Source organism: Macaca mulatta, chromosome 2 (genome assembly GCF_049350105.2).
Source record: "Macaca mulatta isolate MMU2019108-1 chromosome 2, T2T-MMU8v2.0, whole genome shotgun sequence".
In the NCBI taxonomy this organism is placed as follows: Eukaryota; Metazoa; Chordata; class Mammalia; order Primates; family Cercopithecidae; genus Macaca; species Macaca mulatta.
The window spans coordinates 49,112,183-49,126,829 of record NC_133407.1 but is presented as its reverse complement, the minus strand read 5'-3'; the positions used below and the strand labels follow the sequence as shown (position 1 = coordinate 49,126,829).

Below are 14,647 nucleotides of genomic sequence, written 5' to 3'. Positions count from 1 at the left end.
AAAATTTAAATGTCTTTGAAGAGTGATTTTGGTCTGAGAATTTAGTGATTATGGATAAGGCCTTATGTTCAGTGATTTCAACGTGATCACCAATTCCTTCCAAATTTCCAGGATGATGCTGACTGGAGCTTTAAAAAGTAACTAAAGGACATATCACAAGAAAAGGAGCACGAATCCTTAATCATTTAGAAAGACCTAGGTGTACTAAGAAATATTAAGTCTTCCTGGAAACATTTTCAATTTGCGCTATCACTGTTTCTGGCGTTTCAAGCTATGTGATGCTCGTATTATGTTTTATCTGATATGACCATATCTAGTTCATTTTATTATTCTATTAGACAATAAAATATGAAGCTTTATTATAAATATTTGGTATAATACAAAAACTCAAGAAAATTTGAATATGTAAATGTTTAACTAACACTAATACTTTCTAATATTAGGTTAAAATTAAATAAATTCAAATGAGTTTGTCACATATTCTTCTTATCCAGGCTGATGGGAAAAGAAAGCTGATCACTACAAACATTTTTTAACCTTTATAAAAAGTGGAAGGATTTTTGGTATGATTTTTTGTAAGTTAGTTTTACTTATTATTTTGTTTAGTAATGGATGTTTATAATGACGGGGTTTTGAGCCATAATATTGAACTAAACATTTAAGGAATTTTTTTCATTAAAAATATACACAATCTATAAGTGGTGAAGTGATTATAGTGTGTTCATAATACTAAACTATGTAAAATGAGCTTGTTTCCTACTTTCTCCAAATTTTATGCCATCAGAAAAAATAATTTTAATAATTTTAAATAATTTATACTGCCCTCCCATATGGTTTTAATTCATAGCTGCTTTCAATTTTTATGTCTCCTCAGTGTATATCTTTGAACATTTATATTTTCATTTGTTTTCATAGTAGTATATAAACAATTTTGTGTTTCTGAATTAACATTTTATTTACAACGTGTTTAGGTACTTTAAATAATTATTTTCATACTTGTCTGTATAAATCTAACATGAATCAATTTTTAGATAGAAACTGGTTTCTAGTTTGAAGCTTTACTTCTTTACTTTTTATTCTTGAAACCCATTTATTGTTAGTAATGTATAAGATGCACATTTTAATGTTCAACCTTTTAAATATCAAACAATATACATCTTAATTGTCACGAATTTGGTTGCTTTTTAAAATTTTACTTTAAGTTCTTGGATATATGTGCTGAACGTGCAGGTTTGTTGTACATAGGTATACATGTGCTATGGTGGTTTGCTGCACCTGTCAATCTGTCATCTAGGTTTTTAACTTCGCATGCATTACGTATTTGTCCTAATGTTCTCCCTCCCCTTTCCCTCCACCCCGTAACAGGCCCCAGTGTGTCATGTTCCCCTCCCTGTGTCCATGAGTTCTCATTGTTCAGCTCCCACTTATGAGTGAGAACATACAGTGTTTGGTTTCCTGTTTCTGTGTTAGTTTGGTGAGGATGATGGTTTCCAGCTTCATCTTTGTCCCTGCAAAGGATATGAACTCATTCTTTTTTTATGGCTACATAGTACTTCATGAAATACGTGGTATTTCATGCCACATTTTCTTTATCCAGTCTATCACTGATGGGCATTTGAGTTGGTTCCAAGTCTTTGCTATTGTAAATAGTGCTGCAATAAACATACATGTGCATATGTCTTTATAGTAGAATGACTTATAATCCTTTGGATATGTACCCAGTAATGAGATTACTGGGTCAAATGGTATTTCTGGTTCTAGATCCTTGAGGAATCACCACAATGTCTTCCACAATGGTTGAACTAATTTACACTGCCACCAACAGTGTAAAAGCATTCCTATTTCTCTATATCCTCACCAGCATCTGTTATTTCCAGACTTTAGTGATTGCCATTCTAACTGGCTTGAGATGGTATCTCACTGTGGTTTTGATTTGCATTTCTCTAATGACCAGTGATGTCATCAGTGATGAGCTTTTTTCCATGTTTGATGGCCACATAAATGTCTTCTTTTGAGAAGTATCTGTTCATATCGTTCACCCACTTTTTGATGGGGTTGCTTTTTTTCTTGTGAATTTGTTTAAGTTCCTTGTAGATTCTGGATATTGGATGGATAGATTGCAAACATTTTCTCCCGTTCTGTAGGTTGCCTGTTCACTCTGATGATAGTTTCTTTTACAGAGCAGAAGTTCTTTAGTTTAATTAGATCCCATTTGTCAATTTTGACTTTTGTTGCTATTGCTGTTGGTGTTTTAGTCATGAAGTCTTTGCCCATGCCTGTGGCCTGAATGGTATTGCCTAGGTTTTCTTCTAGGGTTTTTATAGTTTTAGGTTTGCCTTTAATCCATCTTGAGTTGAATTTTTATAAGGTGTAAGGAAGAGGTCCAGTTTCTGTTTTCTGCATATGGCTAGCCAGTTTTCCCAGCACTATTTATTAAATAGGGAATCCTTTCCCCATTGCTTGTTTTTGTCAGGTTTGTTGAAGATCAGATGGATGTAGATGTGTGGTGTCATTTTTGAGGCCTCTGTTCTGTTCCATTGGTCTATATATCTGTTTTGTTACCGGTACCATGCTGTTTTGGTTACTCTAGCCTTGTAGTATAGTTTGAAGTCAGGTAGCATGATGCCTCCAGCTTTGTTCTTTTTGCTTAGGATTGTCTTGGTTATACGAGCTCTTTTTTGGTTCCATATGAAATTTAAATTAGTTTTTTCTAGTTCTGCGAATAAAGTCAATGGTAGCTTGATGGGAGTAGCATTGAATCTATAAATTACTTTGGACAGTTTGGCCATTTTCACGATACTGATTCTTCCTATCCTTGAGCATGGAATGTTCTTCCATTTGTTTGTGTCCTCTTTTATTTCATTGAGCAGTGGTTTGTAATTCTCCTTGAAGAGGTCCTTCACGTCCCTTGTAAGTTGTATTCCTAGGTGTTTTATTTTCTTTGTAGCAGTTGTGAATGGGAGTTCACTTATAATTTGGCTATTATTAGTTTATAGGAATGCTTGCAATTTTTGCACATTGATTACAAAAGAGAAAGTAAACGAGGGAATAGCCAGTGACCTGATCTGCACGTGAACATAAATAATTTCTGAAACTGATTTGTAATAAAAATAGAGATGTTAATTTTGTGTATAAAAACTGTAGTACTTCGGTCACTGTGACCTTGAATAATTGGATATAATTCTTAAAAGGAAGAAAGAGGAAAGAATTTGGGTGGAAAAGTTTCTTTGTCAATGAAAATGACATCATACTTGGGAACATTTTGATATTGTGAAAGAAGAATCAGGAAAATACTACCACCTAGTAGCCCAAGAGTGCCCGTAGCAGCCTAACTGCATAAACAGCCTTCTGCGCCGTCTAGAGCTGCCAGCAAAAATGTCTGCAGTTTTCATGAGGAAAACAGATGTGAATGGGAGGTGGTGATAGTGGATAACCTCTGCCTGTGTGGTGAGAGGTCCAAAAGAGGGAAGTTTCTAGTCAAAAGTAATGTTTCTAAAAGATCTTAGTTATCTAGGAAACAAATTGAGATAAAAAGCAGAAGGTAGGAAAGTGACAGGTTTAATTCTGGAAACTGAAAGTGCTGTCTTTTATGCTCTAACATTTTAAAACTAGTGATCATTTTAATATTCATATAGGGATTCTAGTAGACTGATCAATAATTCATGAAATAAATTTTACATTTTTAATAAGATTTCTGAGGTGGTGGAAATACCATTCTTTATATATAATGGAGATTTTAGATATGGCCAAATATTTGGGAAATTTTTTCTGTCTTTAAAAAAAAACTTTTTCTCAGGATATTTTAAACAAAACTATGCTTTTCACCCTTGCATATTCTTCATCTTTTTAAAAAATAATGCTAAACAGGAATACATTTCCACATAGATATTTTTCCTTCAAAACGGTGATATTTTGTAGAACACAAATGATTAATGTTTGCCTTTGTCATTTGACAACAGTAAAATATTTATTTTTGTTTTTATTATCAAGACACATTAAAATGACCACATCGACTCTTGAAATGTCATTAATATCATGACTGCATATTTCCTGCCTTGTAATTTGTTTCCTGAATTATCCTGTAGTCCAGAAGAAATTTTTAAATGGCTTACTTGTCCATGTCTTCTAATTTTGCTGTAGAGATTCAATGTAGCTATATCTGTACAACGCAAAGTTTTTCCCATTTTAAAGTTCTTGTTTCGGCAGTATTTGTTTCAGTGTTTCAGTACGATAAGAATATTTGAACAGGATCCCAAATATTTGAGAGGAACCTGGCAAAATGGTACCCAACTACTTCATGTATTCCTCACCTTAACATCTCCTTTAGGACTTTAAGAAGCTAGAAAACTATAGTTGACATTTTTGTCCATTTTTTTGATCCCCATGTTTAACATGGACTTTCTTTCTTTTGATTTCATTTTACCTTTCCAATAAAAAACTATTGACCATATAATCATAATAGGGATTTTAGGTACTTCTTTTTAATAGCACGAGGCAAAATTATAGTTTGTGGAAAGAAAATTTGAAAAACCTATTAATATAAATGCTCAAATCACTACTGAGTATTAAAATTGCGATGTAGTAATTTCACTTATTTACTCAGCAGGATTTTCCCTAACGTGTTCAAATTCTAGGGATATTAAAGATTTTGTTTGAGGGTTCAGAGCAAATCTAAGTGTGTCTACCTCCATCACCTATCCTTCCTCCCTCACACCATCCCTCCCCAAAACACACAGAAGAGCACAGATTTTTTTTTAACAGTTAAAATGAATGCCAATAGCTGTTTAAGGACTGATACTTCACAAAGGGGATCCTCAGACAGATTTGAAAGAAGATGGGTAGAGAAATAATATTGTACTTTAGCTTACTTTCAATAGAGTTTGGCAGGTGACTGTTATTAGGGGTTGCCCTGGATCTATTTTGATCTGCAAGCTGTCTTTTCCTGAATCAGTACCCCTGAATCACTGCCCAGAAGCTTAGCTTATAGCAGCATAGTTTCCTGGAAGAGCTTAGTGTCTTTTGGTTAACAGAGCTTACTTAGTATTTATTTTGTGTGGCGTTGTGCTAGTTAGAGGTCACATTTACTACTGCCCCATTTACTGTAGGTGTCTGTGCTCAGCTTTAAACAGGTTTATCTTATTACTAAATTACTATTCATGTGACTCTTATTTGTATTTGTATTTTTCCTAATAAGTCTTACTAGCCTATTTAAAACACCGTTTCATTGTTTGCTTTTTCTTTTTGATCATCCTTTCCAGTATTATATCTTACATAATATGAAATAAAATGACCTTTATGATTTAGAAGACCTTTATGATTTAGAAGACTTTTTTGGCATTTCTAGACATACTTTTTCCTGCTTTACAATTCATATTCTGGAGAAAACTATTCAGTGTGCACTACAGATGATATATTAGTAGAATTACTAAAGGAATATGCCTACTGCAGAAAACATGCTTTTAAATTAGATGATTATAGAATGAAACCACATTGATGAAAGGCCCGCTTTCATTAATAACCTTTTCCTTCATTTACAAGATTCTCCTGAATTATTTTGGAAACTATGTACCCAATTCATGGACACAGGATAATGGCTGCACTCTTTGTGAATTTGATACGATCGACTTGTCTGCAGTAGATGTAAGTGGAATTGATTATGTGTGAAATGCAGTAATAGAAAGTACCTTGTCATGAAATACAGTGATTTGTAGGAAAAAAGGCAAATTATTTTATAGTTTTGATTTTATGATAGATAACAGGCACCTAGTTTTAAAACACGGTGATTCAGCCAATTGATAGATTTGTGTTTCGGAACTGTTTTTGAAAGAAAAACCAGCTAATAATTGAACCCAATGTAAGAGTCCTATGGTTAATATTTAATAGCTTACTACGATTGGGTGCTCTTATGTTCAGTCTGTTAGCTTAGGCAAAGCATTGAGAAAAAAATCATTACAAGGCTTCAGTATTTTTATTGACTAATTTTATCTGTGCTGGATTTTCAAAATCGATATGTAAAAATTAATATTACCTGATTATATAACACACTAGTGTCCTAACTACTTTACGTATAATAACTCATTTAAACTTCACAAAACTCCTAAAGTAAGTAGTACAATTGACTCAGTTTTACAGATGAGAAAACTGAGGTGCATAAATGTAAGTAACATGTTTAAGAGCACACAGTTTTAAGTGTTGGAGTTGGGATTTGAATATAGGGAGTCTGGCTCCAGACTATGTTCTTGACACTGTGTATTTTTACCTGTGTGATGTGTATATTCTAGGCATGGTGTTACTTGTATGTATTTCAGAGACAGATATAGTTATATTTTATCATTCATGTTTTGAGGGTGAACAAAGAGTTGAAAATATTTATTATTAGTCTATAAAACATTTTTATGTATCTTTGTTCTAACATCAGCCAGAGCTGATGTCTTACAGTAACATTTTTCTTCCAAAAAATTGCTCTCATAACTTGGAAGATTATATGTACGAAGCATTGATTCTAGGGAGTTATTTTGTCATTAAGACTGATTTTTTTCCTTCATTCACCATAGTTTCATTGAGTACCTATAGCAGCCAGAAACGTAGAAGCTATATAGGCAAAAATAAAGCTCTTAGGAATATAGTACTACTAACTCTGGAACCCATGCAAATGCAAAATACTTTTACTGTAATATGTTCAAGCTCCTGAATTAAATAGTTTCTATTCTTACCATTGTCTGAAAGGAGTATAAAGAGTAACTCGTGTACATGTAGGAGCTTATGAATAGAGCCCTATTTTACTTGAAAGTAAGGTTTTTGGCCAGTCTCTCAAATAGCAAACTGTTTCCTATCTGGAAAGAATGCCAGAATATTTCTGAATGAAGCTGCATCATGAAGATATTTAAAAATTTATCCTGATCTTTTTTGCTGAAAGTAGTGTTGTCTTCTGGAGGGCAAGTTAATACTTTTTATCTATTTTGTGTCCTTTTATATAAACTTTCTGGTGCAAAGATAGAAAAATATTTATATTAACATTTTTTCTTTTTGCATGTTAGGAGTATGTGATTTAATACTTAAGCTATTTTGTCTTACAGCTTGTTAAAATGTGCTAGAAAAGAAAACTATTCATTCCATTATGCACAATAAAATTATGTGCTACATACAGCTATTTTTCAATAGGGATATAAAAATTAAAATTGTGTAGGTAGTTAAGTCCCAAGCCTATCGTAATGTTAGATGTGGGCCATAGGCAAGTTTCTTTATATGTAAAGTCATAGTGACTTTCTCAGAGTGTTGGTAGGAATGTTAAATGAAATTTTATACACATATATATTATGAATATATATAACAAATATGTAAATAATACTTTATTTGTATAAATTTAATATACATATACGAAGTGGTCAGCCTTCAATAAATGTTAACTGTTATATTGTTGTTATTATATAAACATGAACTTAGGTTGATAATGGTGATGTAGTGGATTGAAACCCAGCACTTTACCCTCAAATATGTGTGTTCTGGGTTACTTAAATTTCTCTAAATCTCATTTTCCTCATGTGCAAATTTGGGAAAAGACCTCTAACACTTTTATGAAAATCAAATGAAATACATCATCTCATTTGATAAAGGACAGTGTTGACCTACTTTTAAAATTATTTTTCCTATTAAATTGAGAACTACTAGAGAGTAGATATTTTGTGTTCTTTGTATTTGTTTATTCATTTAATAAATATTCGGGCAAGTGAATGAATGAATAAAGAAGTATGATAGTGTACAAGGTGTACTTTTATGCAAGCATATGTTATTATACAGATAATGGAGGAATGTGTGAGGTACTGTGTATGAAAAAATGGAATAAGGTTGCTAATTCAGCACTTAACGTATAAGGTATTTAAAAAAATTTGTAGTTCTTTTGTTCAGACTTTAAGACATGGCTTTGGTAAGATATTATAAACAAGTCTTCCATAGATTTCTGGTCATGACACTGTTATGTGGGCATTTACTTGTGTTTCTGTCTTCCCCATCTACTTGAAAGTCTTTCAAGCCAGGAACTTTCATTCCTTTTGCTAAATACTGCCCATGATGTGGATTGGAATGTATAATGGCTATTTCAGAATTGTTTGTGCAATTAATGAAGGATAAACTCCGCACCAAAACATATCTAAAGAGAACTTAAGAAAATATATTAAAACATATACATTAAGATAAGATATATTAATATTAGTAAAAGAAGATAGCTCTCCTTATACGTAATATAATAATGAAAGGAAATAAAAGGATAAAGTCTCAGCTCTCCCACGATTGCTTTTTTTGTGCTCTAAATTAAGCCCTGAACTTTAAGCCATGAAAACAAAAAGAGAAACACAATTAGTATTTTGTTTCTTAGATGAAGCTTTCAAAATAGCTTTCAGATGTGAAGAAGTTTCGGCAAGGGCTATTTTAAAGGAAGCATTGACTAGTAGTGTAAGCAGTACCATGAATTACATTCATGTAATAAATATGATAATTTCATCTTTAAACCTAACTCATAACCAAGATGGGATTCAGAAATATGATAATTTCATTTTTAAACCTAACTCATAACCAAGATGGGATTTAGTAAAATCACTTTGATGAGAGGGCCACAAAAATTTGTTTCAAGTGTTAGAGAACTGCCATGGGGCAATTCAAATTTAGCAGATTATGTTGAATTGGTATTCTCGTATTTTTTGTGTCATGGTGATTAAGATTTGAATAAAATTTAAAATAAAACCATACTAATGATAATTTTTTATGTTTGGTGTAAAACAAAGGTCCATCCAAACGTAACAATAGGTGTTTTTATTGAGCAACCAACACCTTTTCTACCTCGGTTTCTGGACATATTGTTGACACTGGATTACCCAAAAGAAGCACTTAAACTTTTTATTCATAACAAAGTAAGTATTTGAGAAAAGAATGTTTTATGTTAAAACTATTTCTGGTCTTTTTTGGAACTATTTGTTATTTATGTCTAATAAAATTCATTGGGTTAAGTTCAGTGGAGGATTTTTGGAGTAATTATAGCCCTGCCTTTTTAGGACCTAAGGATTTTAGAGTCTAGAGACTAGCACCACAATATTGATAGGAGCCACATGAAACTGCCAGTTTCTGTAGATCAAAAATGACTGAATATTAGCCATCATCATATAGCTTAAATTAACATACAGTGAAGGAGATTCAAAGGGCCTTAAATCCCTTTGCCTTTGGGTTAGTTATGGTACTTTCTTCTATAGAATTGGTCATTAAATTGTTTGCAATTTAAAACAATAACATATCATCAAAACTTGAAACAATTTCCAGATAGAGTACTGTTTTGATGAATCACACAAGGGCATGCCATTCCCCAAAAGATTTTGATACTGTCATTTTCTTCAAAAATATTCAGAGCGTCCTACATACCTCCCACATATTTCTAAACTTGAAGATATTTTTCCTCAATATTTTTTCAGTTATTTTTCATCTGCTAAAACAGTTGGTATTTAACATTGTCTAGAAGAACTCAATAGCTGTGAATTGTGCGATTTTCTCTATTCTGTCCTAATACTGTTTGTTTACCATTGTTCTTTTTTCCTAATGTAAATGTCAGCTAACCATTCACATTGTCCAGGGAATATTTTAACTGCAGGAAGCTAGCTTAAATGGATTTAAAATGGGGAAAAATTGAGCATTTGCTTTGTAAAATATGTTGTAATATATATACTTTCACTAAAGTATTTTGGTTTTATGTATTATCTTTTATTTATATTTTCCCTGCTTTCATAGGGCCTTAAAATCCTTGATGGCAGAAGTTTTTTCTTACCTTCAGTTATTTAGTATTAACTCTATGTTGCTTTTGTGTGATAAGTTATTTTAAAAATCTGCAAACAACAACAGCTTTTCAGAAAACAGAGACTTGACAAAAATCTCTGAAATACTCTAATGACGGAGACAGATAATCTTATGTGAATTTTAGCACAGTTGAATCACACTAAAATTGGTAACTTTTATGTTGATGGTTTTCCCATAGAATTTTGTTAAATTTTTCCTTTTTTTGGTAAATAAACAACTTTATTGTATATGACCATTTATTTTGCTCTCTGGTTTCAAAGAGTATTTTGTAAAATGTGATTATTTAAATTTATAACTTAGATTGATGACTATTATGCTTGGAAGACATAGTTTTCTAGACATTTTACAACATATATCTAAGATTTCCAGGCTACAGGCCATATGTTTCTTCTCCAATTGGAAACATTTTATATTACTCAGGATTTAAGTATTTATGCAAACACCTATTAAAGATTTAAGTATTTATACAAAGACTTGTCTAGCAGTAGATGTTGACAGATTTTTGAAGCATCTTTAAGAATATTGATATATATGTATTTAAGATTATTCATGTGACATTTAAGTGATATCTAAATATACCATGTTTAATGTGGTTATTATTTTATATGTAATTGAATATCTGAATTGTAGAATTCACGACTTTGAATGTGAAGCACTCTCTACATATGAATACTTCAGTCATCTTATTGTCTTATTCTCTAATTTTTGATTTTTAAAATATGTTACAGGAAGTTTATCATGAAAAGGACATCAAGGTATTTTTTGATAAAGCTAAGCATGAAATCAAAACTATAAAAATAGTAGGACCAGAAGAAAATCTAAGTCAAGCAGAAGCCAGAAACATGGGAATGTATGTTTTAATAAATTAAAATTAAATTATTCTACTAAGGAAACTTTAAGAAAAAATAAACTTTTAAATTAAAATTGTTATGCTAAATTTGGGTGTCTCAAACTATTTGTCTGTGTATGCAGTAGCCAACTTAGACTGCGTTTATATTTGTACGTATTTATACATAAAGGGCTGTAGAAGTTACTTATGTTTTTCTTTTAATGGCTACGAGTCAATATGTTTAATCAAATGATGACTCAAAGTATGATCAAGATTTTTTAAACTGCAGATAAATGAATAGTATGACTTTCATAGCAGTGACTTGAAGTTACATGTACGCTCTGAAGGTTGTGTGTAGTAAAAGTGTGTTTTTAGACTGTGGGGGAAACAGGTGCTTTTACTCTCCAGTTGCTCACCGATCTAGATAATACTGTAATCCCAAGAAGGGGTATTGTAGGCCTTTTGTTTAGCCCTGTTAATACTTATTTCTACTAATAAAACTCTAGTAGTAGTAAAAACAATCGTGTATTCAGTGAATGCCAGGAAGTGTGTTAAGAGCAGCTGATAAAAAGGTGAAGACATAATCCATTCTCATCAGGAATTAGTCTTATCTACTACGAACCCTCATGCCTGTGCTGCAGAAGCTGAGGTCCCAGAGGGTTGGATTCTGACTAGGTTGGGGGTGTAGGGATAGACAGAAAAGAGGCCTCTGGAAAACCAAACTGATGTTATTACTAATGATTCCATAATTTATTCATTGGAGAATCCTCTGGGTCCACATTCAGAACATATTTAAAAAATTTTTTTTTCATGATTGTACCAAGTGTTCCTGTCTGGTATTTTGTTTGACAGTTGCTTGGAACAAATGTGGTGTGGAGACACACACTGACAACAGCAAAAAGTGCTGGCTGGGACTGACAGGGAGGGGAGCTCAGAGGTAGGAAGTTGATAACCCAAATGTCATCTGGTATCTTCAGTTGTTCATTCCTTGATATTCCTGATGATAATGTTTCAAACTGTACCAGGGAAAGCAAAAATAGTCACTGCCCTTGATGAGAAGGCAGGGGAATAACTCTCTTAGAAAACTTGATGCAAATCAAGTTCTTAAAATATTAATACCTGAAAAATCATATACTTATATCTCCAACATTCTTTTAAAACTGAGTTGTGGGATATACAAGTTGCATTTGTGTGCATGTGTATGTATGTGTGCAAAAACGTTTTGATTTGTGGATGTTTTATGCCTTAAAATATTTAGTGGCTTGAAAATATATTTTAACTGGCCTAAAATTTTAGAGGTGATCTCCTTATGAATATCTGTGTTAAATTGAACATTTTGAAATTTAAGACAATATATATATCCTTTCAGCTATTGTCTTTCTATTTTGATTAGAAAAGTATGCTAGAGAACCATATTTTATGTATAAGAATATTTATGTTAACATTTTTCAGTCAGCAGATACTTATTTTATCTCATGCCCATTTCATTTTCTTTTTCAATGTTAGGGACTTTTGCCGTCAGGATGAAAAGTGTGATTATTACTTTAGTGTGGATGCAGATGTTGTTTTGACAAATCCAAGGACTTTAAAAATTTTGATTGAACAAAACAGGTACTGTCTAAAATTCAATATCAATTTATGGTTAAAATGATCATTTTTCATATTGATGTGAACATAGTGTAGTTATTGCGTGTTTAGTAAATTGAGGGAACTTAGTTATATTCTACAGCTTATAAACTTTTCAATTCAAGTTATTTTTCATTTTAAGAGTCATAGAAAACAACCTGAATACATCTAGAAATATTTAATATTAGTTATAATCACAAATACAATTACTTGGCCCATTTTTCTGTTTAAAGCTAGGTGAAATTATGATATATCTGATACTAAAATTTAGAGTTGTTTTATTCTCTATTGATATTTTTAAAGTAGAATTTCACAAAACTTCTGACCAAAATAGTTATTGCATACAGAGTTGTAGTCCTTAGTATCAGAAAGAAATTTCAGAGGTATAAATCATCCCACAGTCATATTTGTAGCTTTATTTACTTTTAAACTAATTAACACCTAACAGCGCCTATTTGCTCATTTAACTCAATTGAAATGGGAAAAAGATACCATGTATATCAGTTTATAATGATATTAATGTTTGTTTGTCAATACTACTACTAATACTACTAATACCATTTTTACTACTCTTGCTAAGAACTCACCATTAACAAGTGCTTATTAAGTGCCAGGTGTTGTAAGTACATGTATTAACACAATTATTTCTCATAATAAGTAGAGTGTTTAGCAGATGAAATGTTAGAATGACTGTTTTTATTTTGTTAAGTAAGATACATGAGAAATCTAGTATACTTTATTAACCCACCCTATATATAATATCTATATCTATATCTATATAGATATATCACTAGAATTTGTAAATTTGAGAATTTAGTTTTTACTTCAAAAATCTAAGACCTCTCTGTAGCAATCTGTATATACAACACAACTGTATAGCTGTGTTATAGATACTCAATATCTAAGTTAACTATCTATACATTGTAGGTAATTTTCCAAAGCATATGAATGAGGTTTTGATCATTTGGCAAGGAAAAGCAGTTGTGATACCCTAGAGATACCAAATAGTGTATGATTTGTAACTCTTGAAGCCTAGTTTAATTCAGTACTATTTTCTTGAATTTGCATTGCTTTCTCTTAATTTGATTGAAATGCTATAGTGTGTAATGCACATATGCTTTTTAATAATATTTAGATGTTATTATTATATGGCCCAACGTGTGTTTATTTTATTTCACTTTTGTGCATGTAATAGGGCACAGCTGGTCTTCACAAGATAGAGGTATTTAATAATATTTAGATATTTTCATTTTATGACTATAATTTAGATATTAATTATTCTCTTGGTGAACTATTTAATGAATTTACACCATGTATTTGGCATATATCCCCCTTAATATTAAACATTTTAAACCTTATAAAAGAAAAAAAAATTCCCTCATAAGGGACTTACCTGCCATCTGGGTCCTTACCCCTTAAAGAGTAAAACTCAAGCCATGTCTCCATGGAATTCTGTTAGTCAAAGGTTTAGGTTTATGGAGTACCTATGGTTCTTGCTTCTGTATCTAGACATGCGGTTTCTATAAGCTATTCACATATGCCAGGAATGTTGCAAGATTTAGTAGATTCGACTGAAGGGTAGAGAAAGAGATGTGACACATCTTGGGCATGTGGCTTTCTAGCTTCTCATCGGCTCTCTTTTTTCCTCTCCTCTTCCTATCTCTGTTTGCTCTCTTGCTCTAAATTTTACTCCTTAAATTGTATAATAATATGAATCGTTCCTCGGCTGCCATCCTTCCTTTTCATTCACAAAAACATCGAGATATACAGCAGATGGATTTTGGTTTCCCAAATTTGTTGGTTTAAACCTTTTCAGGAGGCAGCTGGGGTTATAAATTACAAGTTCTTTTTAAATTAAGTATTTGATAGTTATTCATATTGAATTATTTCCAAAATTAATGTATGTAGATTCTAATTCATGTTATTATTTCCAATATTGTAGGTATTCAAAACAAAACAATATATGTGTTTCTGATTAATAGTTTAGTCGGAATTTGGAAGAATAAACCAAAATTTATTATTTTGCATGATGTGTATTTATTTTTATTTATTTTTTGAGACGGAGTCTAGCTCTGTTGCTCAGGCTGGAGTGCACTGGCACGATCTTGGCTCACTGCAACCTCTGCTTCTCGAGTTCAAGCGATTCTCCTGTGTCAGCTTCCTGAGTAGCTGGGATTATAGGTGTGCGCCACCATGCCTGGCTAACTTTTTTTGGTATTTTTAGTAGAGATGGGATTTCACCATGTTGGTCAGGATGGTCTCAACCTCCTGACCCTGTGATCCGCCCACCTTGGCTTCCCAAAGTGTTGGGATTATAGGCATGAGCCACCGTGCCTGGCCCGATGTGTGTTTATTTTA

General features: G+C 32.1%; 1 protein-coding gene across 4 annotated transcripts in view; it reads left to right on the top strand.

The window, feature by feature from the left end:
* Positions 1 to 14,647, top strand: part of PLOD2 (procollagen-lysine,2-oxoglutarate 5-dioxygenase 2) — a 90,587-nt gene that overhangs the window by 63,462 nt on the left and 12,478 nt on the right. For all 4 annotated transcript variants that reach the window (XM_015131980.3, XM_015131979.3, XM_077994152.1 and 1 more), the window contains exons 8-11: positions 5,539 to 5,640; positions 8,778 to 8,903; positions 10,563 to 10,684; positions 12,170 to 12,274. In XM_015131980.3, the coding sequence (XP_014987466.2) occupies positions 5,539 to 5,640; positions 8,778 to 8,903; positions 10,563 to 10,684; positions 12,170 to 12,274 (455 nt within the window). The remainder of the gene's footprint in view (positions 1 to 5,538; positions 5,641 to 8,777; positions 8,904 to 10,562; positions 10,685 to 12,169; positions 12,275 to 14,647) is intronic.